This window comes from Pholis gunnellus, assembly GCF_910591455.1.
Source record: "Pholis gunnellus genome assembly, chromosome: 19".
NCBI lineage: Eukaryota > Metazoa > Chordata > Actinopteri > Perciformes > Pholidae > Pholis > Pholis gunnellus.
In genome coordinates this window covers 330,290-356,377 of record NC_136546.1, presented here as the reverse complement: position 1 = coordinate 356,377, position 26,088 = coordinate 330,290, and the positions used below count along the sequence as shown (strand labels likewise).

Here is a 26,088-nt window from a genome sequence, read left to right as displayed (position 1 = left end):
GCCACACAAACATACATGTACATACATTATTCTGCTTTAGTGCAGGTAATTTATATCTCTCGTGGCAAGTATTTCCAATACGAACACAAACAGTTGCACTCACATAGTATTATGAATGTATAATATGCCTTGGGGAAACATTTAAGTTTTATTATATTAAAAAGAATGCCTCAAATAGTGTTGTTTTAAACCCAACCGAACCTCTAAACTGTCCATCCACAGCCATGTCCAGTTTAAAGGTTCAGTCACCTTTTTATCATGGGATGATTTGATTTGGAAATTTCAGTGATTAGATGTTAATTCATATATACATATATATATATATATATATATATATATATATATATATATATACACACACACACACACACACACACACACACACACACACACACACACACACACACACACACACACACACACACACACACACACACACACACACACACACACACACACACACACACACACACACACACACAATACGTGTTAAGGGGGTTGGGGCATTTTATTTCCAAACTGAAAAATATGATTAATCCTGTAAAACATTGTATAAATTTCTCTCTAATGAATTCCACATTCTGCTCTGTGATGACTGTTGTTTAGGGTAAACACAGTTGGATTATGACTGAACAAGGTGACCTCTGACCTTTTGATTTCTATTAACCCTCAACGTGGCTCTCTGAGAGCCCGGCTCTGCTTCCTCCTGAGGTGTCGTGTCTTCATGCTGATGCGTTCTGTTATTTTCTTCTTTTTTTTTTAACTTTTTTTATATACATATATATTTGGTAGTATTTTGTTAATCTGTTGCAATGGTTTGTGGTTTAGTTGCGCAGCGCTTGAATGAAGAGTGCGTTCCAAAGCCGGTAACGGAGCGGACTCACTCTGAGGGAACGAGCCGACGCACAGGACGCAAACGCCTCAACACCGCTCACACACATTATCACACTTTTTATACTGTTGGTCCCATATCTTGTGGATTGTTGCGGTTTTTCTTTTTCGGTCTGTTGAGCACTGTTTATCTATGTGATTCAAATGATGTTCCCGTGGTGAATTTGCATATTGAGTAGCAGTTTCTAATCAAACTGGTGTTCACTGGCAGGCCAAATCGGATGACGGGGCTTACCGATCATCAGTGTCACCTGTCATTTTCCTCTTTGTCTGTAGGTCAGAGGAAATCCATTGTTTTGTGTGTAACCTGACCCTTTGGTTGAAAAGTGACTTTCCCAGATCTCCAGTATCGTTGACAGGAGAGGAAAGCCCCAGAGACACTCGATAGTTGTCCACGAGTTTGTCTTCATCACCAATATTTCTAAATGGTGGTTTTCAACCAAACTGGACAATTTAGCCCACAAAGTGTGTGTTGGGTTCTGGTTTACATGTCAAAGAGGTTCCAGTCAGCCTCACCATCAGCCCAGAGTCTGGGTCTCAGACAACTGTTGGGAAACGTGTCCTTGCCTTGTGAACGGTTATGTAAGTGTGAATATGAAGTCACAATAATAGTCATCTCGTATACAGTAAGTGTGACAATACTCTATGATTAAGAGATACAAGGAAAGCTAAGATACACTGGCAATGAAAACTATAAAAATGCACTTGGAGCTTAATTTTACTTGTACATTTTTAACACTTCCAGAAGTTTTGTACTTTGTTTTTGAGCTGTTTACGTAACACTGATTTAGATCGTCACCACGGCGTTGTAGTGTCCCTATAGTGCTATCATGATGGGGAGATCCAACTCTACTGCCATAATGCCCATAAAGTAGCCCAACCTCTGCACTGTTTACTTCAGTCATAAGCAGATCATATTAGTTGAAATTTGATTTCCCCCACAACTGACTTTGGACACTATATTTTAGTGGCATTAGAACAACTGACTGAGATATTTCTGGTGGACATGAACTGTCTGGGTATGTGCACATCCATGTGTGCACGTCTGTTAATGTTTGGGAGTGTTCTATGTATGTGAGGATGTCTGTGCAAATACATTGATTGTTTCTTCATTTTAATTTAATCTTTCTAAACTACTATTGTTATCCGGTAGACCAATTTCTACAAACCTTAGGCAGGAGCGTCAGCTCGTAACCCTGCAAAGCTCAAAAAACCAATAACGAAAAAAAGAAACCGTCTCAGTGGCAGTTCTAGTTCCTCTTTTAACCATCCTCCTCTCTGCTGCTCCACTGGCTGATTGGGATCTGGTCTTGTCTCTGGGATAGCTCTGGGTGTGAGGACCTTCATCCCAGGCTGCAAACACTACAAACAACGCTTTGTTAATAGAAACATGTTGGTGTATGCCATTGAACAAAACAAACTCAAATTAGGCAGCAGAGAAAGAAGATCGAACCCAAAAAAACAATTGTCATCCAGCTGACAGGTGAATTCTATTGGATGAAATGGAAAAGGCTGGTCATGATGGTGGTGTGCTCCTCTGGACCCTCCTGGGATCAATGAACCAGCTGTTCAAATTGTGACTAAGTTGTTGGTGGCTTTGGTGTGGCTACTTGTGATGTTGTATTTAACATGTGAAAGAGGACGGTCCAGAAACAAATAAAAGTGAATTTCCTTTAACCACTTTACAGCGTCGTAGCCAGAGACTTCAACTTTCATCTAAAGTAAATCTCCAGTTCCTTCTATATCCACTAGGGACCAGCAGAGAGCAGCTTTGCATCAACGCCATGGACTGTTCCGTAATTAGTTTGTTGGTGTGAATGACATTTCAAGTTTCTCCATTGCTTCCACACATTTATTACAAAACGTTTGCAAATGCATTATTATGCTTTGCCAAACTACACACATTGTTCACTAAACCTCGCACGAACCCAATCAAAACACTTATCAAAATGAAAATGAAAAGCAACTAACCTTCTCACACACACGCACACACTTTGACCTCCCATTTGAAGCACATGTAGCGAGCTCTAAACGTAGCACTCTAACTTTCATAGCAGAAGAAGCTGCGCTACACAAAGCCTTCAGCAGGTGGAGTTGCAGAACCACACATCTTGTAGCCGACATGATGTTCTGCTGATGGTTGCAGCAGTTGAGGACAAAGAATGGAGAATGATGATAGTATTGTTTCTGCACACATTTCCCTCTAAAATGAGTTTCACAGGTAAAACAGTCCTTTTAATGGTCTGCTAGTGTGAACGTGTGCTGAACTTGACACCTTTGAGTCAGGTTGGACATTTGACTCAGAGGGAATGACACATTTCAAACAGAAATCATAAATCCTCACGTAATCTTTAAGAGTTGAGTTTGAACGTGGAGGCCCAGAAGGTCCGTCCTGGATCGGCCATCTATTGTTTATGTGTAGGTGCTGAGTTCTGGCTGTCGAAACAGCTGGCAGCCGATCATGATTGTCACTTAACTTGATGGAATCTCTTTCATGCAGAAATATGAGTCCAGTGGAGCAATGATTCACTCAAACAATGTGCGGGTTTGCTCGTGCAGTAAGTGATTCAGCAGGTTCACGTTTCCTTTGACTTAAGATCATCACACAATACACTGAAGTACATGTCGATGGGGAATCTGTTTGTGCAGATCCTATTAAACATATTTAGAATCTGTGCATGTAGGCTCCTCTAATTCCACTGTTCTGTCCAGCAATAAGGGAACTTTCCTTCAATGAATTGTTAAGTTTCATTTGAGAATATTTTTTTTATGTTCAAAGAAAAAATAGAAAAAGTATCAAAAGTCTATAGAAACATCTCCAGTTATTAATGAATTATGAGTATTTACAATTGCAGACTTGTTGGATTATTGTAACTGACTGAACATATAATCAACAGCAGTATCGCACAATATTGACAATCTAAATTATTAAGTGCTTCAGAACATAAAAGCAAATAACTAAATTGCAAAGTATGTTAAGATAAATAGTAAAAACTTTAACGGTATGAAAAACAAAAGCGAACATGACAGGATGATAACAATTAGATCAAAATATATCAAATTAGAGCCAAATAAACTAAAATCAGCGTAAGCTATTTAATAATAGTGTGATTTAAAAGAGGACACGGGCTCAGCTAAGCTGATTTCACCAAAGTCTAAAAACCTTCTATAGATGACTTATGAAATAATTACAGATGACTCACTAAGTTTAGCTTAAAAAGTGAATAAATGACTTATCATAACTTATAAATGAGAAACTATAAGAGAAAAACTCATGAGCATTTATTAATGTCTAAAATATTAACTTGCCACATAACCTGGCAACTTCCAAGTTTTGATCTATGAAGTATTAGTTCATGACTTGTAACCCTTCCATAAAGGGTGCCTTTGGATAAAGTAATCTCTTTATTTGTAACTCCAGTCAAATAATCAAAACTGGACTTTGGCGCCCCCAGTGACAGAAACACTGACAGACAGCAATGCATACCATTGCTGATGAAATGTCTCATTTTTGTAAAGATGAGACAATCACAATAACAAAGTATGCCATCATGTCATTTTCAAGATATTGGTGGCTTTAAATGTGTCTTAAGATCAAGGTTCACTATTGTAACTCAGTTGTGATTCCCCTTTAAAGTGAAGTTCATCCAGAGTCATATTGAAAACATTGAGGATCTTAACAGGAAAAGCAGCTTTCACTCCTGAGACGTGTAGGTTGAGTTCCTATGTGAGGTTAAAGTGACACAGTGTCCCTCCGGTCAGGGTGTCTTTTAGTGAATTAGCTGGTGTTGATCCTGAACTGACAGTTAATCAGAGGTGGCATTAATTAAACAGCGTTCAGCTCGGGTTGCTGCTCTGTGGCACTGGACGTTTTGTGCGCTGCTGACCTCTGTGACTCAGACACACGTTGTCATGACGAGCAGCCGGAGCCTACTTAACCACCACCTCACCCTGGACTACTCCCCCTGTGACGTGACACTCAATTATGGATGACCATCATTAGAAATCAGACACGCACACAAACACTGTTATGGGCATGGCGATTATTCTCAGACACTCAAGACTATTGAAGTGCTAAGCGAGTAACACCATCCACTTCATTCCATCCTTCAACCTCTGAACCTGTGACCCCGGAGGCCTCCAGGTGACCACCAGTATGAATTTTCTATATCGTATACAGTGTCAAGCTATGATACCCCAAACAAATTACATTTCATAGCAAACATCTTTTTGGTCTTCATATCCATTGTGTCTGGAAACACGTTGGGGGCAGATGCAGACTCGTTCTTTTGTCTCGGCTCATAGTCCAAAAGACATATCTCACTTATTAATAACAGGGATTAAGCTGCAATACATCAAATGATAGCATAGACAGTCATACATTCACAATGTGCACACACACACACACACACACACACACACACACACACACACACACACATCTGATGAACGTTTTAGCTTTCAGACTAGAATGTGTTTGTCAGTCATTTCTTTGCTGCCGTTCTATTCGCACCTCGTCTCTATTGACTTCATCTCAGCTATGACAGCTTCTTGGCTTTAGGGATGACAATGGCTGAAATATCTATATAATCTCTAAATAAATTACTGTTGACGACACATGTATGCGCCGGCCTGGTTATTAGCAAATATTAAAGATAATTTATATCAATAAAATGAACAATACCTAAGTGTGACAATGGAAGGATCCTGGGAAACTGAGTCAGTGGTTAGTCCCTACTTCACCATGACATTTCAAAATTCATAACATAGTATGTCACAAATAACTCCTAAAAAGTCACACAGTAGTTATAAAAAATGACATAGTATAGTATGTCTCAGAAAATGTCATGAGAAGTCATGAAGTACTGATCCTCCGGTGACATCATGAAAGGAATCGCAGCGTAGAGACTGAGCTCCATAGAGACTATCATTTCATGTTTAACTGTAAAAAAAAGAATGAATTCAACTTTTAGACAAAAGAATTCCAGTAGACAAGACACCTCGAGGGAAAAGAAGGGTAAACAGAAACCACCAAGCCCAGTTAACGCTGACGTTAGCTTCAACACCACGAGCAACAAAGTTCAGTCAGACATGGACGGACAGGAAGACCATCAAGAATCAAGATGCATATAATCACACTATGATGTTCCTCAAACGAGTGGAACCGTAACAGATATGAAAGAGATTGTAGAACAGTAAGAAAGACTTGCTAACATTGAGACTGCAGAGCCATACTGCTGCACCGTGACATGGATCTCTCAGCTAAATGTGACGACCTCCACAATACACTGAATTTAAGAATTTTTCAAAGAGGGAAAAGAAAGAGGAGATACAGTTGGATTTGTGAAAAACCTGCTCCATAAAGAACTCAAACCACCACCTGAAATGGACATTAAGATTGAAAGGGCACTAAGGATTTAACAGCCCTCCCTAGATCCATAGCAGGGAGACATCTTGATGCAGCGGTAACAGAAGCGATCAGACCCAGGAACAGGCTTCTTCTTTGACCAGAACGATTCTCCTGATTCACAAATGAAATGAAGGAAATGCCTGTACCCGTCACAACTGACCTGAGAACTGGAAAGAAGACCTTGGCAACGCTAGTGAACAGCACATCTCTGCTAATGGAGAGGAAAGAGGGACACGGTAAAGTCTTCTGCAAGGGGAAAACCAAACCAACTCTAGATATGGAGGTAGTTTAGAAGCCTGATGTGATATATACAGGAATAACTTTGTATACTTTACTACAAGTTATACTCTATAAAGCCCACAAGGATGTTTTGCTGAGGCTTCGTATGAATGGAATACACTCACATAGAGCTTTTTTTTACAAACTATTGTAAAATGTGTTGTGTTTGTACTGTGAGTTTCTCCCACAGGGAGGGTGCAGTAGGTCCCTCTTCTCTGGCCCAACGGGGATTGGAGTTCTCAGCCACTGTCCTTCATATTTTTATCTCAAGAAATATTCTGTTTCAATCCATATTTCTTGGTGTTTAGCCTTCAAAACAACATTTTCAGTGAGGTTAAAAAAGAACCAAAACTGTTCCCCTGCATGCAACACCCAGTAACAGCAATCTAACAGCATCATTTATTACATGTATCTAATCATGAATATTCTCATGTATGTGTTGGCCTCATAGTCCCACAGACTATGCATTTGCCTAGTATTAGAATTTGCTCTTTGTTTATAAAATATGTCGCTCTGTTGATGGTAGACCTATCCATGTTTGTGATTAGCCATTTGCTGCAAACACCACCCTTTCATATGAACGTGCTCTCAGATAGAGAAACCCTGGGTTGATGTCCATCTTGTGGGACTGCTGAGCAGGATTGTGGTTGTTCGGGTTAAGCCAGATAACCAAAAGATACCTCGGGTATGTTGAACGCCCTTCGTAGTCCAGGGTCCCAAAAATGGCAAAAAGTCATTTGTAATCTAAATGAAGTTCAGGTCTTTTGCCTTTGTGGGACACTTTATTTTCATTTAATGACATACTATACAATGACTTTGTTATGACAAACTATACTATTATTATATATATTATTATAATGACATACTGTTCTGTCACTTTTTAATGATATCATCTGCGACTTTTAAAGACTTTTTGTGACATATATAGAAAGACTTTTACCAACATGCTTTTTCATGAGATACGATGACTTTTTAAGACGTACTATTCTGTCTATTGAAATACTTTTTTTATGACATATAATACGAAGACTTTAATTAATGACATACTAGACTAGGCCATTTTATCATGTTTTAATGACATACACTACCGTTCAAAAGTTTGGGGTCACTTAGAAATGTCCTTATTTCTCAAAGAAAAGCACTGTTTCTTTCAATGAAGATAACATTAAATGAATCAGAAATACACTCTATACATTGTTAATGTGGTTAATGACTATTCTAGGTGGAAACGTCTGGTTTTTAATGAAATATCTACATAGGAGTATAGAGGCCCATTTCCAGCAACTATCACTCCAGTGTTCTAATCGCCTTAGAAGACTAACTGATGATTAGAAAACCCTTGAAAACAGTTCTGCTGGTGAGAGAAGCTATAAAACTGGCTTTCCTTTGAGCTAGTTGAGTATCTGGAGCATCACATTTGTGGGTTGGATTATACTCTCAACATGGCCAGAAAAAGAGAACTTTCATGTGAAACTCGCCGTCTATTCTTGTTCTTAGAAATGAAGCTATTCCATGCGAGAAATTGCGAAGAAACTGAAAATTGACACGAAATTGTCTGGATGACCCCAAACTTTTGAACGGTAGTGTACATACATACAATTCTTTTTGGATATTTTAATGACATACTGTACTATAACTTTTTATGACTTTTTTACATCACACTAAATTGTGTGATACTTTATTGACTTGCTATACTGTGACATTTTCATGACATACTATCATATTTTCATGAAATATGATACTAATTTTTTATAAGTTCATAACATATTATCCTTTGCAATTCTTTTGATAATATTTTAATACATTTTAATGACATAATTGAAATGCTTTCTTTGTAACATACTATACTTTTTATGACATTTTCTGTGACGTATACAATTACTTTTTAATTAAATGATATGCTATTCCTTTCTTATTACTTTTTAAAATATACTATGACTTTTCTGTTGCATGTTTGGGACATACTATCCCATGATCATGTTATAACATACTGTACTGTGAATGACACGGCTACACTATGACCCTTAATGACGTTTCCATTACTTTTAATGACATACTGTGACTTTTGGTATGAAATGTTCTGTAACATTCTATACTATGACTTTTTATGACTTCTTTGTAATATAGTACATTATTACTTTTCTGTGACATTATTTATCACTTATATATTAATATATTTTATTATTGAAAAATGTGTCTCTGAATACTGCCAAAATAACTGTAATTTGTGTTTTTGCTAACTAGCTAATGTTAACATGCTAAAATCAGATGGTAAACGTTCACCATCTTAATGAGCAGCATTATGATGATGTCAGCACAGCTAGCATGGCCGTGTGTCGTACATCATTGTTGTAGTCAGAGCGACCTGATTCTCTAATCAGTAACTAGCTCATCCCCGAAATGACAAACATCAGAGGATGCAGTAGACACGTCCAGGCATGTTTGAGCCTTTCACAACGCCAGCAAACCAAATCAAACAGACAGGAGCATGACTAACTCCTGGGGACCACAGCTGACCTAATGGAGCGTGACAGTGGCTGAAACTTTAAGACAACATAACATACATTCTGTCACATTACCAACTGAGAGCGGGAGAAACTGAACTGAGTTTTTGTGGAAGCCACATGGGAGAGGTTTTGCCTTCAAGGCTTTTTTTTTCAGGAACTCTCCTTTGGTAAAGGCCCCAGGGGTCGGCAACCCGCGGCTCCGGAGCCGCATGTGGCTCTTCAGCCCCTCTGTTGCGGCTCCCTGAGTCGACATCCACACTAATACGTTTTCATTTAACGATCTCCATCAACACAGCGTTTCAGCTTCGTTTTCTAGATGAACTCCGTCCAGACTAAAACATCTGAAAACGGATATCACGTGACTATTCACGTACACTGGGCATGCGGGTGGGTGGCGGTGTAAACAGGAAGTAGATTGGTTGCTTAGTTAAAACAATACGACGAATAATATAATAATCTTTAAAAATGAAAAGTCGTGTTTGATACTTAAGATCTTCTCTAAAATCTTCCTCTATGAACTCAAACACACACATTTAGTGGAAAGTTGTATTTTTCAGATCTTGCTCTATCTATCTCTCTCACACATCAAACTTACTTTAATTTTAACACTTACACATAAAGGTTTACTAGATTATGGATCCATAAAAGTGGTCAACACACGTCTCACTCGTGTCCTCGGTTTGGTTGTTGTCTGTTCTCACTCGTAGCTCTGCTGGTGTCTGAAGTCTCTGTCCTACTGGAGAGCAAATCCTGTTTTGTTCCTTTACATTTGATCTGCAGACTTGACAATAGTTGTGCAGAACAAAATAAGCATTAATAAGAAAAGGAAAGTCCTCCGTTTTGTGTCCATCGTCCTCAAAGCCGCTAACCGTGACTTCAGACGTCCGCTCCGTAGGTCTGATAACGCTGCTGGTCGCGCCGCTCGCTAATCGATCCATTAACAGCTGCTTCCTCCGCAGAAGTATAGAACCTGGTAGTCGATCGGTAATCAATGCTGTTGTAGTTTGTGACTTTCCGGGTAAGGGTCACGTGATAGGGGTGTGACGAATCAGGGAAGGACACGTCGTGACTGAGAAGAACCAATCAAGTAGCGAACACGTGATCGTTTCCAAATGTATGCGTTTACGCCGTCCACACCAAGAGGCAACCCCGGAGTTTTCAAACGGATCCGTCCTCGGGAGCGTTTCCAAACTCCTCCGCTTTTGGTGATCTGAAGCTCCGGCGTAGTGTGGACGCTCAGTGTAAACGTAGCAAAAGAGATGTAGTGAGGACATGGTGAGGACATGGTGAGAAAAAATAACATGGAAATAAATAGCGGTTATTTTCATTTTATTTTTTGCAAAGTGCTCTTATCTTGGAGTTTGAGGTGATACTGTCACTGAAAATAGCAATAAAATGTCCACAAGTGTCTTTATTCTTAAACTATAGTGTTTGTATATATAATATAACTATATATAAAACTTTATAAGCTGTGATATCAAATAGCTTTTTGCGGCTCCAGACAAATTTGATTTGGTGGAAAATAGGGCAAAATGTCTCTTTGGATAGTAAAGGTCGCCGACCTCTGGTATAGCCGAGGATCAAAGGTGAGAATGCATCTCAAGACGAGAGGAGAAAGTACACAGAGAGGTGTGCTCAACAAGAAAACCGGGCCACTGCAGAAGTAACTAAAGCCTTGACAACCTCCTGAAACCAGCCTAAGCCACAGTGTGTTCATGTCATGCACTCCAAGTTGTTTAGTCCAGGTACTCGTCAAAGACATATCAATTTGTTTTAAGAGGCAAATTAAGTCTTCCAGGTCTCTGCAAATCCAAGTCTTAAGACTTTTTTGTAACTTAAGTCTGACTGGAGTCAAAGACCCAAGCCAAGGTTCCATGGTTCCATGTACCACTGTATACTATTGCAAGACCGATGCACAGTTAAGAATGAGATAACAATTCAGACTTTCAATTCAGAAGTACAGACTCGTAAATGATGGGTTGGCTCTTGGTTCTGGTTCTGTGGAACCTGTCGGAGGTAGAATGTGTCATTGGTAACCAGCTGTGATCACATGGAAACATGTTTTGAGTTGCTGTTTAATGTTACTTTTACAGGCGCGTGCTCTTATGACAGAACAATGTTCAATAAAGCATGCACGTAAATGCAATGTTCCCGTAGCCATGGAAACGTCCTTATGTGCAACATGCATTATTAATCGATTTTCCAGACCTTGTTCTTCCAATTCTTATGCACAGGTACCTTTCAGATTCAGTCTGACTGAGCTCGGGGTTATGTTTACAACCAAACATCTCCAGCATTCATACCAGCTTTTTGGATTATTTTTGGAGGGTCCCCTGCATCAACATGACCTGAAGTGGTTTCTGGATTACTCCCCTGTATATTTTAGTTGACCATTAAGCAGCCATTCTTGTTTAGTGTATTGCTATTGTGCAGTGTGATTGTGTTTGTTTGGGGGGCGACTGTGTCTAAGTGGAGAGCAGGGCCGTCCTTCAATCAGAAGATCAGCGGGTCGATCCCCGGCTGCTAGTCGCGTGTCAATGTGTTCTTGAGCGAGACACTTAACCCTAAAATGTCTCCCGTAGCTGTGCCTACGGTGTAGAAATGTGATGGAATCTGAATTGTAAGTCGCTTTGGATAAAAGAGTCTGCTAAATGACTGTGATGTAATGTTTGTCTGATACAGTATCAGAGCTTACTGGTTTGTGTTGTTAAGTAGCCTGAGAGGTAATTGGAGTTGGGGATGTATCCACCTCAGTGGGTTCAATCTGTCCTCATTAGGCTCATGCAACATGAACCATACCCCCTCAAACACACACACACACACACACACACAGGTTTGAGTATCAGGTAACAGCCCTTCAATTATTTAGCAGCCACGAAGAGGCACAAAGCAGCAACCAGATTCCTCCACATCGTGGTATATTAATGATGCAGAGACAGTGACATGAGCAGAGAAGAGACGGGCGCGTATGAGGGAGAAGGTGCTTGTCAGAGATTTGGGGTACAGATTTTTTAAATTAGAATTTTGTGGTATGAATTAGTTTTGCATTAGTATGACAAATCATTGGGCACAACTGACATCCTCACAGTAGTGAACATTGGTTGTGTGGTGAAATTTTAAATAGGGCTTCAAATCTGTTGGTTGCTTTATCAGTGTAAAAACAATGTTTAACTGTTATTAAAACGTGTCAAAATTGTTTCCAAGTATATGTTACCAGACCTCCCCATGTCCATGTTGGTGCTTGTCCAAACCACAAAACACACTACACATTGTAAATTAAATCATGAAATTAAATAATACAATTAAATGAAATAAAATAAACGCACACCTAATTTTGTGATGTGTTGATGTGTAAACTAAACCTTCTAATGTAGTAAAACATGGCCACAGAGACGTTACTTTACTGGAAAGTCTTAAAGCTCAGGAATGCCTCCAACAGCAGCATTCAGTCCTTTTTCTGGAGGCAGAAAGAATCATATTTGGCTAAAGTGGAGATATCACAGCTGAGCATGAGAGGTTGAGACAACTCAAGTAAACATGACATGTCAAAACATAACTCTATTTTCGCCCTTAAAAAAATACTTAATTGAGCAATAATTTTGCAAAACAAACTTGCCACGAAGACACAACACGATAAGGTCGCATTGAGACTGAGGTGGCTGTAGCTCCGTGGGGGGGTTGTCCTCCAACCTTTCCTGCCTCCTACTGTATGCAGGTTGAAGTGTCCTACAACAAAACGCCAAACCCAAAGGTGCTCCCCAGGCACGTCAGGACCCCACTGCTCATAAATGGTTGACTGCAGAGGTCAAATTGTATGTATGTATGTATAGGACAATTCTAATGAAGTTTAAAGTTCTGTTTTACTTTGACTTTCAATGTTAGTACACAAATGTATTAAAGGACAATGAATACTATTAGAACCATACATCTGTGTGCATTCTGCACTTCACATTGTGATGGGTGGAGATGAAAATGGAATTCCACAGGAGGCAAGTCTTGGTATCAAAGGCTAAATTAAAATTGGTGAGCTTAGAGTTAGAACTTTTGGCACTGCAGCATATAGAGGATGCATACTGGATGCTGTTTGTTTGGGAAGGAGCCATATAGGTGAAGATAATAATAACTTTAGCTTTTTTTTGTAGCTGCCATTACACCTGTTCCACAAAATGTCTCAACACAGTTCTCAACTGCAGCCCTATATTTACTCAGTATTTCATCCCATCCAGCCTTATCCCTCGCAGTATCTGCTCTTCTCTTGGCCACCATCACTGCCTTTCTATGGGAGGACACGATACTCCATGCTGTGTAGCTGCTTCTTGCTATCTGTCTTCCTCTGCAGAGCTGCAGGAAGCAGTGGCAGATTCAGGTCTGCCACCCGACGCTGGAGAGATGAACGTAACTGAACTGAGTTCCTCTTTGCTCCATTCAGCCCTCCTACTGCTGGGCCTCGCTCTCCTCCTCCTGATGCAGACAGATCTCTCCTCTTGCCCTTCTCCTGCCTGAGACTCTTAATGACCAAAGTATGTTGTCTCTGTGAGGGGAAGGCGGGAGGTTTAGTACCATTCACCAGGAGTCCTGGGGGCCCGGGTCGGGTCAAACCTACCCATGTCATCTTTCTGCCTCGTCCATCTTTTAGCCCCACGTTGCGCAAGCGGGGCAGTGGGGCAGAGGGTGACGTCTGTGTCGTCTCCGTGGCACCCAGGTGGTCTCTGTCTGAGGAGTGCGTGGTGTGTGTGTCGGCCTCCAGGACTCCCATCCTGGGAGAAATGCCGTTCTTCTCTGAAGAATAGAATGTCTGCAGCTTCTCCAGACGCTCGTTGATGCTCAGGTGATGAGAGTGGTCGTCTTGGTGGCGGTTGTCGTGGAAGCATTTTGACCCAGGGTCTGCTGCCCCGTCTGATTGAGTTGTCCTGAGCAGATGTGTGTGTCGAATTGGCTTCAACGCGCTGCTATCTCTGATTGGCTCAGCGAGTAAGGGGACTTGGCAAGGGGCGGAGTCACAGAGTTGAGATGCAGAGCTTTTAGGAGGAGAAAGATGGACAAGTTCTCTGTCTCCGAACACAGACACTGGAACACAAACATAGAGAGACAGTAAAGTATGTCACACACTGCACTGTGAATGTGTGCAGCTTTTTTTTGTCTGTATGCTGTAAATCCTCACCTTCGGGAAACAGCATCTCTCTGGTGTCCAAGCTGGTGGCGATCTCCTCATCAGTGGCCCCATCCTCTGTATACTGAGGGGCGGGAGAGGGAGAGGGAAGACGAGGCGGTATTGAGGGGGAGGTAGATTGAGGAAGCTGGGGTAGAGATGGGTTCTCCACGTCCTCTCGGTGGTCCTGTCTGTGCAGGTCCTCAGTCCTCTTCCTGTTGATCTGACATTCAGTTTTCTGTTGGGCTCTCAGAGGCTTGCTGGACTGCTTCGATCTCTTTTCATTGGTCGGTTCATTCTAACAACAAGCGTTGATTAGTTATCATGAGGCCCAAGAATGTTTTCTACACAAAGACGAGTGTAACAAGGACATCTCATATCACCTCTTTCTAATACAGCCACAACACTGCACAGTTTAACTTCAATTGGCTATATGCTGCTATTTTTGATATTGTTTTACTTGGATGTTCTGTTAATTCAAAGTGAATTTATCTGCATCAGTGATCCACACCATTGCATTGGGTTGTATCTTCTTCTGTTACCTGCTGAAAATCCCCCAACGAATCCATTTCCCCCTCGTTTTAGTAACATTTGCTAAAGTTCTCCAGCAATTCTGAAGAATTATAAGTGAGCAATTTTATAAATAAAACTATATTTGTGACCCATATATTTTTTAGATGTATGTCTTCATAGGATCAGATGGGTACTGGTTTATTGACACAGGCAGAGGGTATGCCAGAGAGTACGAGTGATAGACTGAATCCTTGTTAACTTTAGTCTACTTTGGGATTTCTTGACAATACAAATCCTTATCCCTTTATGGGTGCATGGCATTTTTTTAACATATCTAAATGATCACAGTATTTATGTCTATGATGTAATTGATAAAAATGACCTGTTGCAGAGTCTTTGATTCAGCATTATGCCTTTCTCTCCATGTATTCTTGCTTGGAAGACTCCAGTCGTTGCTCTCTATTTTCTGCCAAAACAATCATTTTTAGCTGTTAAAATTTCACCGCAAAACATGAGAATGGTTGTAATTTTGACTCACTTGTGTCTGTGTGTGCTTAAAAGTGAGGAACCTTGCTGGCCTTGGCTCCCTTCTGGCTCCTACTGAGCTTGTTGAGCAGCAGGTGATATGAGGCCATGATGGCAGAGGGTCGGTTGATGGTGAGTGTGTGTATGATTTCAGAGAGAGAGTAGCGCAGTGTCTCTGTCATGTATGCCAGCACAGACGAGTTGAGATCCTCTGGACACAGCCTGGGAAATAACGAGGGAGGGGGAACAGTTACAAAGATAAAGTTTGAAGTGTGACGCAGAGTATGTTCGGCTCCTTAAGGATTTGTTGAATAGAAGAATCAGTAATTGAAAGATTTTAGTTTGATGATTTCAACTGTGAGCGGAACAGACCTGGAGCAGTTCTTGCATCATTTGTGATAAAAGCCTTCAATTCATGCTAAAATTCATATGATAGAACCCTTTACAGTACATAAATGAGTAAATTCAGCTAAATAAAGCATTCAAAGTATTTCAGATTGTTACATCTGCATACAAGGAATATATGCTTGTATTGCCTCGGGGTATGTTTATAGTGTCAACGTGTAGTCACGCAGTAAATCCCTGTACCTGTTTTTATGAAAGTGTGTGTGTAGTGGTTTCTTGGCAGGTCCCTCGTTGATCCATCTGTCCTCCATTGCAGCCCTGACACTGGGCCTCTTAGCGGGGTCGGGCTCCAGGAGAGACAACACAAACGACACCGCACCTGAAGCAGGAGCAGTGGTACATTTGTTTTCTTCATTTTCAGAACTTAAAATGATCCGATTTCTGCATATGGTATGGTTTGGTTTTCCAGGTAACTTGGATCAATTGTGTGATTGTGCAGTTAGTTCGACAGAGAGTTTTAGCTTCTGGCCTGCTTTGATTCACTCAGCATCATTTTTTGTAAAAAAAAAACAAGTTGTGGAGACCAAAAAAATATCTCAAAAGAGGGTGACAGGTTTTAATGCAGGTTTACATGCTATAATCATTTAGTATAAATGATCACATACATAAAAAGCTGACACCTGAGCATGGTTTGGTGGCATTCATCATGGGTTCAGTCAAGGCCACACAGGAATAGTTGGTATTCTAAGCTCAATCAACTGATGGTCAACAGCTGCTTGGAAGAGGTTATGCTAAATGGACCTATATATGTATAAAGTGCTTCACCATGCCTCATATTCAGCCATATAAGGCTCTGGCCTGCTCATTGGGAGCAGTTTTTGGTCAGTGTCTAATGAGGCTAACAGGCACTTTTAGGATTTGTTCATGCACAGTTTGTACTATTCTTGCCTGGACTAAAAGGGTCAAAACTGAAAGAGCAAATGTTGCACAACTCCTTAAGACTGACAGACTGATGTGGCTCATTGGGACTTCACTGAAACAGTATCAGAGAGGAAACCGTGGAGAGAAGCAGGATTTCCTTTAGAACCAAATCAGCCTGTCAGTCTGTGACATGGTGCTGTGCTGTGACAGCCAAGCAGGGTTGATAGTTTGACTCCAGATGAGGATTCCTGATAAACTCTACGGTCTGGAGAAGCACGTGGATTCAAACAGGATGGTTGCCACTTTCACAGATATACAAGCCAAGAGTGCTCCATTCAATTCTGTGTTACTGAATCAAATGCACTATTTGTTGATTTTAATTGAAACTTGTGGATGAATAAAATATATAGAAAATAGAAATCGAAAAAAAAACACGACCTCACCACAACATGGCAAAACAAACAAAATAAAAACTACTGAGAAGAAAACTAATGAATGAGCTAATGGAATAAAACAACAAACAATCGCATTCAGGGGCTGATGAAGTCTGAAGATAGACGTGGATTCTGAGACGCCGGCCTAGCAGCGATACAGCCACTAATGCCATCTTGTCACAGCGTCAGAGCTTTTAGAGCCGTGCTGGTTTTCCCTATAGTAACATGGCACCATGACAGAGTGTAATGGAGTGACTATGTGTGGAAGACAGACCAAAATAAAGCAGAGACAATAGGCCACAGTGTGAGTCCCAGTTTATTGTTGGCAGAGACTCGTTTCCAAAAGCTGTACAAACATTTCTCACAATTAACATCAACACACATTTAGGAGATAAGATATCTGTGTGTGCTGACTGTGTAACTAAGGGAGAGTTTTACAAACAGTGTGGAGATCTTTCACTTGGTCTTTGATGTCTGGTAAATATGTTATTGCTAATTTATCATATACCAATTCAGCCGTACCTCTCGTTACTTTGCTGTACTTTGTTTTATTTTCATGTAATTTCTTGCAAGTCTTAGGTCTTCTATATGTTGCTGGAGAAAATTCACTCTTCAGACATTTGTGCAAACAGAAAATATGAACGCAGTCTTTTTTTTCAGTGAAGAAGCCACTCAGGTGAAATGTGGAGTTACCTTTGCTGATGTCACTGGGGATGCTGCTGATCTCTCCGTTGACCATCTTCTGGTGCAGCTGCTTGATGTTGAAAGGCTCGACAGTAAAGGGCAGAGTTCCTGTCAGCATGGCAAACATGCTCACACCCCTGTTCACACACGCAGAATGTGAAGAAACATAAACACATTTACAAGATGCACACAGAAATGCATTGTTTCAAACAATAACAAAAGTACACACTCTTCCACACAATGAAGGAGCAAGCCTCCTCAGCAGACACACATCGTTATGACTTACACGGACCAGACGTCCACTTTGGGTCCATACTTCCTGTGAGCTAGCAGCTCAGGGGCCGCGTAGGCAGGACTTCCACACTGGGTGTTTAGGAGCTCCAGAAACAAAGATTCAGCCTTCAGAGTGTTACTCAGGCCAAAATCTGTTTGAAACATCATCATTTTAACAGAGGAGCCTATGCACAGATGTACTAGATAGCTAAGACAGGTTCTGCCAGGTTGATCTGTCCAACACTGCATCAGTATACTGTCAGATGTCATTGCAAAAGGCAAGAACATCAACATACCCACAATCTTTATGTTGTTATGTTCGTCCAGCAGAAAGTTTTCAATCTTTAAGTCTCTGCAGAAGAAAAGAAGAGAGAGAGCTGTCATGAAGAAATATGTGGTGCACTCCAGTATTTTCATGAGCTCTGTCCTTAATCCTACAGGAAGTTCTAAAGGGATATTTTTCCTTTCTTGTGTTGGAGCACTTAAACTGACACTATGGTGGTTGTTCAATTCATGAACTCCTGCAGTGTGTTTAGCCTTACTAAGCCTTTTTTGTATATTTATAGAGAACCGCCTTAGATGGGACCAGACTAAACCCACAGAACATAAGAAAACCCAAGCTAAATTTGGGTTGGGTAACAGTAAGTGGTAATTTGGAGGATAAGTTTGTTTTAGACTCCTAAAATCCTTTACCCATCATGATCTTCAAGTCAAGCCAAATTGAAATCAGGCCGAAGTGAAGCTCTTCCTAACTTATTTGCTCTTCTCTCTCACAGTACTGTGTATGTGTTCACCTGGAAAAGTTGCCTCACTCCCCTTAAATTAGCCCAGCCTGAACACCAACCACACCGCCTGCTCTGAAACTACCCAGCTAAACGAATATCTGCGGTTTGGAGAGAGAGGGATCCCCTATAAACTATAGCCTGGGAATCAGCCATGTTCCTTTAATCTGCCTTCATCTAACCAACAGACACTCCAGAAAACACTGCTCACACAACCCAAATGAAGTTCAAAGACAGACAGAGAAAGAAAGAGGGAACAAGGGCAAGAAAGAGCGAGAGCAGACGTTGTCATAAAGGAGAAAATGTATGTGGTAAACCTACTGGATGTGGGTGGTAGGAGGTACATTTAAGCGCAAATTTTCCATTTATTTCCAGTTTAATCATCTCTGTGTGGGACTGTGGTGGAGAGTGTGAGTACAAGTCAGTGTGTGCTAGCATGTGTGTGTGTGTGTGTGTGTGTGTGTGTGTGTGTGTGACAGGAGAGAGGTGCTGTTGAAGGGTTGAGAGCACCATCGTTGAGGGACTTCATTAGAGAGGAAGTCCATGATGTTGTGATGATGTGTGAATCATGGCGCCGGCGCAGGATGATGAGGTCATTGCCTGGTAATCACATTCCCACCTTCAGAAGAGCCAAAGTCTTAAACCAAAGCCCAGCGCTGTGCATATTGTGTGTGGTTGCAGCATAACTGTGTGTGTGTAAGTATTGGGTCTCTAACACCTACACATACTAAAATGCCACTAAAATAACACTCTTAACTCCCACAATGCACTGTGCCATGCACGGCCTGTCGACTGTTAATGCCCTGCAAACTGCTCTTTGTGTGTGTGCATGTGTGTGCTCATAAGCTTGTTCAGTGAATGTGTGTTGGGAGCCAAACACATTTGAGTGCCTTTCTTAATTTTACTTAATTTGATCAAATCTCTAATTGGGCCAAGTAGCTCAAGGTAAGATAAACTTTCAGATCACATGCTCTTGATAGTCTGACTGTAGCTCAAGAAGCATTGACTTTGGTCATTGCATGTCAAAAGATGTCCAGCCATTACATTTAAGATTGTGCTAAATTTGTTAGAAAGGTGAGTTGTGTTTTTTTTACATATCTAAATTACTATTGTTTCAACAGCATAAGTCCAATTAATACTGAACACATAGCAGGTCATCCAAAGGCCAAACCCTGATCTGCACTTGTCTCCTTATTAAATGTTTGGCACAGTGATCGCTTCAAACGTGACACAGGACTAAAAATGGACGCCGTATATCTCTATCAGTTATTTATAAATTCTTTCTAGAGGTATGTCTTATATAAGGTCTCAAAAAGTGTGGACTGGATACAATTTATAAAATAATGCCTGGATATATCACAAAGGAGACCAAATAAAGAAAAGGACAACTCCTGAGACTGAGCAAAGAATAAGAGGAAGTGACTCAGTATGAGATGTCTCTAATACATGTAGAAGAACTGCACATCGTGTGTGTGTGTGTGTGTGTGTGTGTGTGTGTGTGCGTGTCACCTGTGTACGATGCCGTGTTTATGCAGATGTTCCACTGCAGAGAGGATCTGACGAGTGTAGTGCTGCACCTCCCTCTCCTCCAGCCTCTTCCTCTCACAGATCCTGTCCATCAGGTCTCCTCCAGCACAAAGCTCCATGGCCATGTAGTAGCTGTTCTCTGTCTCCAAAGTCTGACACACAGTTATTCAAGTGCATATTAATTGAACCAAGCTTATTCAACAGTGGCAGATATATAATAACCTTTTCTCTATACACTCTATAGGGTTAATGTTGTAAGACTCCATCATTACATCATTTGGACTGTATATGCAATTAACACATATTAATGTGTGTTTTTATTTGTCTACCTCCAGCAGGACAACAATGTGAGGATGTCGGACCATCTGATGGATTCGAGGTTCTCTCTTCATGTTCTTCAGAACATATGAGTCTTGCCGCGCTTTCTTCTTGTCGATCACCTTAATGGCCACCTAAACACACAGACACGTGCACAAGGGCAAACGTTCTGTTTGAAAGGGTTTGTTTCTTTTTACCAAACGTCTGCTTCCACATTGGGTAAACAGAATCACACATTATCTCTAAGAGATGATGGTATAAACATAATCCTCTATTACTGGTAGATGTCCCAGAAGTTGTGGCCCTCCAGGGAACTTAAACAATAATTGTTAGGATAGTAGAATATTTTGCTGATGATGATTTCAGAGCACACAGAAGAGTGTGAGGGGAGGGGCTGAACACAGGAAATCTGTGTGAGCAACAATATATCTGCAAGGCAAGTGCACAGTTTGAGCAAAAGCAGAGCAAATCCAAGCACAAGCAGCAACTAATTGACCTTAGGACAAGATTTTGAGTGAAAGCATTACAAAATCTGAGTGAAATCAATAAGCCATATTCACAAATTGAAAGCTCTTGATTAAAGATAGGAAAAAAAGCTCCACATTAGGGATTAGTGCTGGAAAATAGTCATTTCTGAATCTCAATGAACTGTCAAATAATAGGGCTGTGTCTTGGCAAGAATCCGGCGATAGGATGCTAACACATTCTCACCTCAATGTATCAAATAAGGACTGTTACGTGTCAGGCCGGGGCAAGGCGCCTGTGTATGTGCTTTCTCCCCTCCTGCCTTACTCTCTCTCTCCCTCCCTTGTTTTCTCTCCAGGTGCCAACAAGATGATTGATTTCCACCTGTGCAGGCCACTCATGCTGCTCCTTGGCTCCCACAGAGTTCAAGCTGGCCAATCAGCAGAGTGGGGTCCAGAATAAAAGTAGGAAGCCTGAGGAGCTCGCTCTGTTCATTTTTGTTCTCTGACACGGTTGTTGTTAAATTGTGAAGGTTTGTGGTGGGAGGTTGAGGACAGTAGGTGAGTTGGGGTACCCTTTACATTTGTACACACACACATAGTTTAACTTTGTCTAGATCTTTGTCTATTGGCCGGTGCGCCCTCCGTTTATGTTTTGGTGAAGCTTGGTCAGTGATCCTAAGCTTCAAACTGTGACGCTCTATTACGACATGTCAATGTACTCTTGTTCCATGCATAGTGTCTTTTCAAGATAAACTACTGTCTTCACAGGAAGTTAGGTTTAGGCCACAAAACGACTTTTTTAGGATTAGTAAAAGAGTGGTGAACTTGACTGATGACTCACGGGAGTCACAAGAGTCTGGCGTGACAACATTTTCATTTAGTTTCGCACAGGACTCTAACTGCGTCTCCTGGACAAAAGTCCTACATTTATTTGACCCATCCACCACTATGTAGTGCTCAGTTGCTCTGAGCGTGATAAGGATGCAGGTGTGTTTACATTCTAGTTAGTTGCAAGCCCGGGGCTGACTCATTGGAAGGGAGAACGGGCTGCATGATACAGTACCTTCTATGTAATGTAACATATTGTGATACTAAGCAATGTGATATCTTGTGTTTATTTGAGTCGCTGTCTGTGACAAATCTTTGCATCTAAACTACTAAATAAAAGTTTTTTTGACCATTGGTACAGTATCACAAAACATTGTGATCCTCAAGTGTATCAATATTTTCTCACACCCCAATGAAATAATGAGGTCAAATTTTCTACATGTATTTCTCTCAGTACTGGGACTATTTGAGTTCTCAACTAATATCCCCTCAATGATGATGAAACAAGCATATAGCTTGGACAGATAATACAATTCCTAAAGTTGATCTGTATTGAGAATGATTCTACTTGTTCAGATGACCGTAGTTTGTAGATAACTAACCAGTTAACCACTTTGGGAGTGAAGGACAGTAAATTGTGGACAAATCTAGAGGACTGAGTTTATTTCCATTATGTGTAAAAAGAGTGATAAATAAGTGGAGGTCATTTTATTCAAAATTAAAAAGTCAACTGTGTTTGCACATTTGCAGTCTTCACCTCCACAGATCTTGTACCTGCAGAGGGTATCAAGGGTCAAGAGGAGCAAACACCACTGGAGATGGGTTTGGTCATTACTATGGCAACCAGGTCAGGTATACATGAGCCGGGGTCAGCGACTCACTGACAAGTAAAAGAAAGTTCTACATATATTTACACACACTCCAGTGGTCATCCATATAGTCCCTGCAGTTTAGAGCCACAACAGCTACAATATTTATAGCATGGTTGTCTTTTAGCCTATTTGGAAGAATGAGTGTTTTTAAACCAGGAGAATACTATTACTGTCAACAATCAATCAAACATCAATCATAACCGACCTTGTTATGTTTAAATGGTAAATGAATTAGCTTTTTAGTTTTTATAGAATTCCAGATATATTTAGCTGAAACAGATCTGCTCTTTAAATCTGTTGCGTGTTCTGTTCCTGTAAGACTCATGCTGGTGAAAAAGTAATTGGAGATGGGTCCGACTGTTTTTGTACACATAATAATAATAATAATAATAATAATAATAATAATAATAATAGGCCACTGCTTTCTTTAAACACAAGTGCACATAATAATCAGTTACAAGTTCTAACCGTGTAATCATAATCTTGTATTTGTGTGAGACATGTCTCTGTCTCTTCATGCCTATTCTCAACTCTGGCAGAAAGCACCGACCTTTTCCCCCGTTCCAATGTGCAGCCCCTCCATCACTTTGGCAAACGATCCCTTGTTGATCATTTTCCCCACCAGATAGGATCCCACCCGTTTGGAGTGGGGGAAGCTCCGCAGAAGCTCCCTGGGGACCTTCAGAGATGGCATGGGCAGCCGCTCCCGGCCCGGCCCGGAGGCTTCCCACAGAGACCCGTGGCACTCTCCTTCGCCCCCTCCCTCTGCCACCATGTCCTCCGGAGCGGGCTTCAATGCTGCAGCTGGCATCCCGGACAGGGCCAGCACCTGGCATGTGGCAGCCTCTCACACACACATACAATCAAATCCCAAAACAGGACAGTCCACATCGAACATACTAACACACACACACTGATTGATTGAGGAAAGGAGAAAACTGCTTAAAAATCCTTCTTCAGGAGCAGGTGCGCGTCCTTGGATGCAGATTTGTTATCCTTCCATTCTCGTGTAAGTAGATCTATCTCCTTTAGTCCAGTGATGGAAGACTTATTTTTTACCTTTTACCAAATGCAAGTCTTCTCTCCAGTTCTCTCACTCTGTTTCCCTCTGCCAGTTAGTGGATGATTAACTGTGCTCTTAGGCCAGCTCCAGTGATGAGGACATTCTACACCGTAATTATCCCCCCCCCCCTTCCCCATCCTTTGCGTGCACCTTAGTGTGTGCAGTTGCACAGCAACCCTTCAAACGTTCTTATTTTATTTCCATGGGGTTCTCCTTTGAAATCTTGTTTTCTAATTCTGTCCGTTTCAGTTTCTCACCGACACAATCGGGTCATTTTCTTCACTGTGTGGTCAGATCAGGGAAGTTATGACACACTCATAAGAGAGGACAACAGCCAGCAGCCGTTAGCGTAGCACAAAGACTGGAAACGGGGGAAACAGCTGGCTCTTTCCAAATGTAACAAAAGTTAAAATCACTACCTGTCATTTTGTTGCGATCAAACAAACAAGATTTAACATGTTAACTAATGTTTGAGGGACTGGCAGGAGGATTTTGTTACATTTCCACAAAGCTATGCTAGCTGTTTCCTTTTGTTTCCAGGCTTCATGCCAATGTTAAAGTCAGGGTCTGCTCCTGAGAACTTCATATTAACTGTACAGAGATAGGAGTGCTATCAATGTTCTCATCTAATTCTCAGCAAGAACACATACAAGCACAATGTAAAACTATTCATCTAAGTACATTTATTTTGCCTATTATGTCATACAATAGTTTATATATTTATTTCAAAAGTGACTTTTGAACGGGTTTCATTAGCTTGTGGGAGCAATCAAATTCATATTGAAATGTTTGGTCTGATTATGGTCGCCATGATTTTTGGTGAGTTTGCATGATTGTTTCAAGTAAAAGCCAAACTGGAATTACCTGAAGTAAGTTGTCAAGTGATATCGATATATGATACAACACTGGAGAGCGGGATCAGAGCCACATAGGCATGTGTTATAACAGTGGTGCTCAATGGAAAGCAGCAGTGAGCTTCTGTGCTGCTGAGTGATGGCCAGCATTGAAGTACGTCTGGTTATTTGCTACTGTGTGCATTAAAGTCTGTGCGTGTGTGAGTGCACACGTCAGGGTCAGATTGCAGTGTGTTGCTGCTCGATTCTTCGTCACTCAGCTGATGAAAGGCGGGATGGAGGCTTATATCTGCCATGTAACCCAATATACTCCCCCACTCTCAAACACACACACAACCTTTAACTGAGTGTCTCTACTAGCAAAGTGAAGCTTCTAGAGTTACCTTACTTTGTTTTAAACATGTTGATACTGTATAATTTGGTTTGGCATTCAGAGCACACGCACAGTTGCAGCAGCCGTGACAGTTTCCTTCTCTCTTGTGTGCACTCAGGCGCCTTTAAACTTTGTGTAATCACAACCACTTTTCTCCCTTTAGCTGACCAAGCCACCATTTTAAAATCACAGGTCTAAACTGTTTAAGTTGTGTAAAAAAGACATATGAATATCTGGTATCAACAGTTTTTCCAGAATATTCTGTTATGAGCTGCAAAACACAGAAGCAGTCCACCATTAAAATCCATCAGTAGAATCCCAATGCTGTGAAAACATTAAACCAAAACCCTTCAAATAAATCAGTAATATTCCTCCTCAAATGGTTTTCTTCCTCCTCATAGGCTAGGAGTCCTCCACTTCATAAACGTGTCTTAAGGCCCTAGCCTGTGTGTGGGAGGTGTTGACACACCCTCCCTAATGCAGGGGAAGGGTGTCAAGCTGTATTTCTTGAGGTGCGTTCACACCAAAAGCGTTTCACGCGTCGCGAATCGCGCCAAACGCGCCAAACGCAACGCCGGCATCGCCGGGGACTATTTGTGTTCATTCGCGTCCATCGCGTCCAACGCGCTGGACGCGCCAAAAAGGGGGCGTGGCTTATCGGCCTGAAAGCTGTTCAACTGTCCGCCATCAACCGTAGAAAAATAGCCTCTATTTCTGCTCAGTACGTGTTGTGGAAGTCCCAGATATCACGGGGAACTAAACGCCGTCATGTCTGGTTCATAACATAGTCCGGAGGAGCTCCGTGGATTTCATCGAGCTCACTGTGTCTAGCGAGCCACACGTCGGCTGTTTACTACAGCTGTATGAACACACTATAAACTGACTTGGCTGTGATTTAACGGCAATAAACCGACAAAAAGGGACTCCGAAATAACTACGTAATGATGCCGATTTGTTCTTGTTTTATCAATGAAGCTCGGATCGATCGGTGCTAGGCTATGCTAACATTACGATAACGTCATATAGACGTAAATACGGCAGCGTCTATTCATTGTTTGTACCATATGGTTTAC

General features: G+C 41.2%; 1 protein-coding gene across 1 annotated transcript; it reads right to left on the bottom strand.

Annotated features, from left to right (window-relative positions):
- Positions 1-13,363: 13,363 nt before the first annotated feature.
- On the bottom strand, positions 13,364-23,536 carry LOC306711617 (hormonally up-regulated neu tumor-associated kinase; the record flags this gene model as incomplete). Its single annotated transcript, XM_079180628.1, has 10 exons — positions 13,364-14,154; positions 14,249-14,534; positions 15,319-15,496; positions 15,863-15,998; positions 17,668-17,795; positions 17,945-18,083; positions 18,228-18,283; positions 20,223-20,392; positions 20,570-20,692; positions 23,276-23,536. The coding sequence occupies 10 exons, from the start codon at positions 23,534-23,536 to the stop codon at positions 13,364-13,366; spliced, it is 2,268 nt and encodes a 755-aa protein (XP_079036754.1).
- Positions 23,537-26,088: the final 2,552 nt, after the last annotated feature.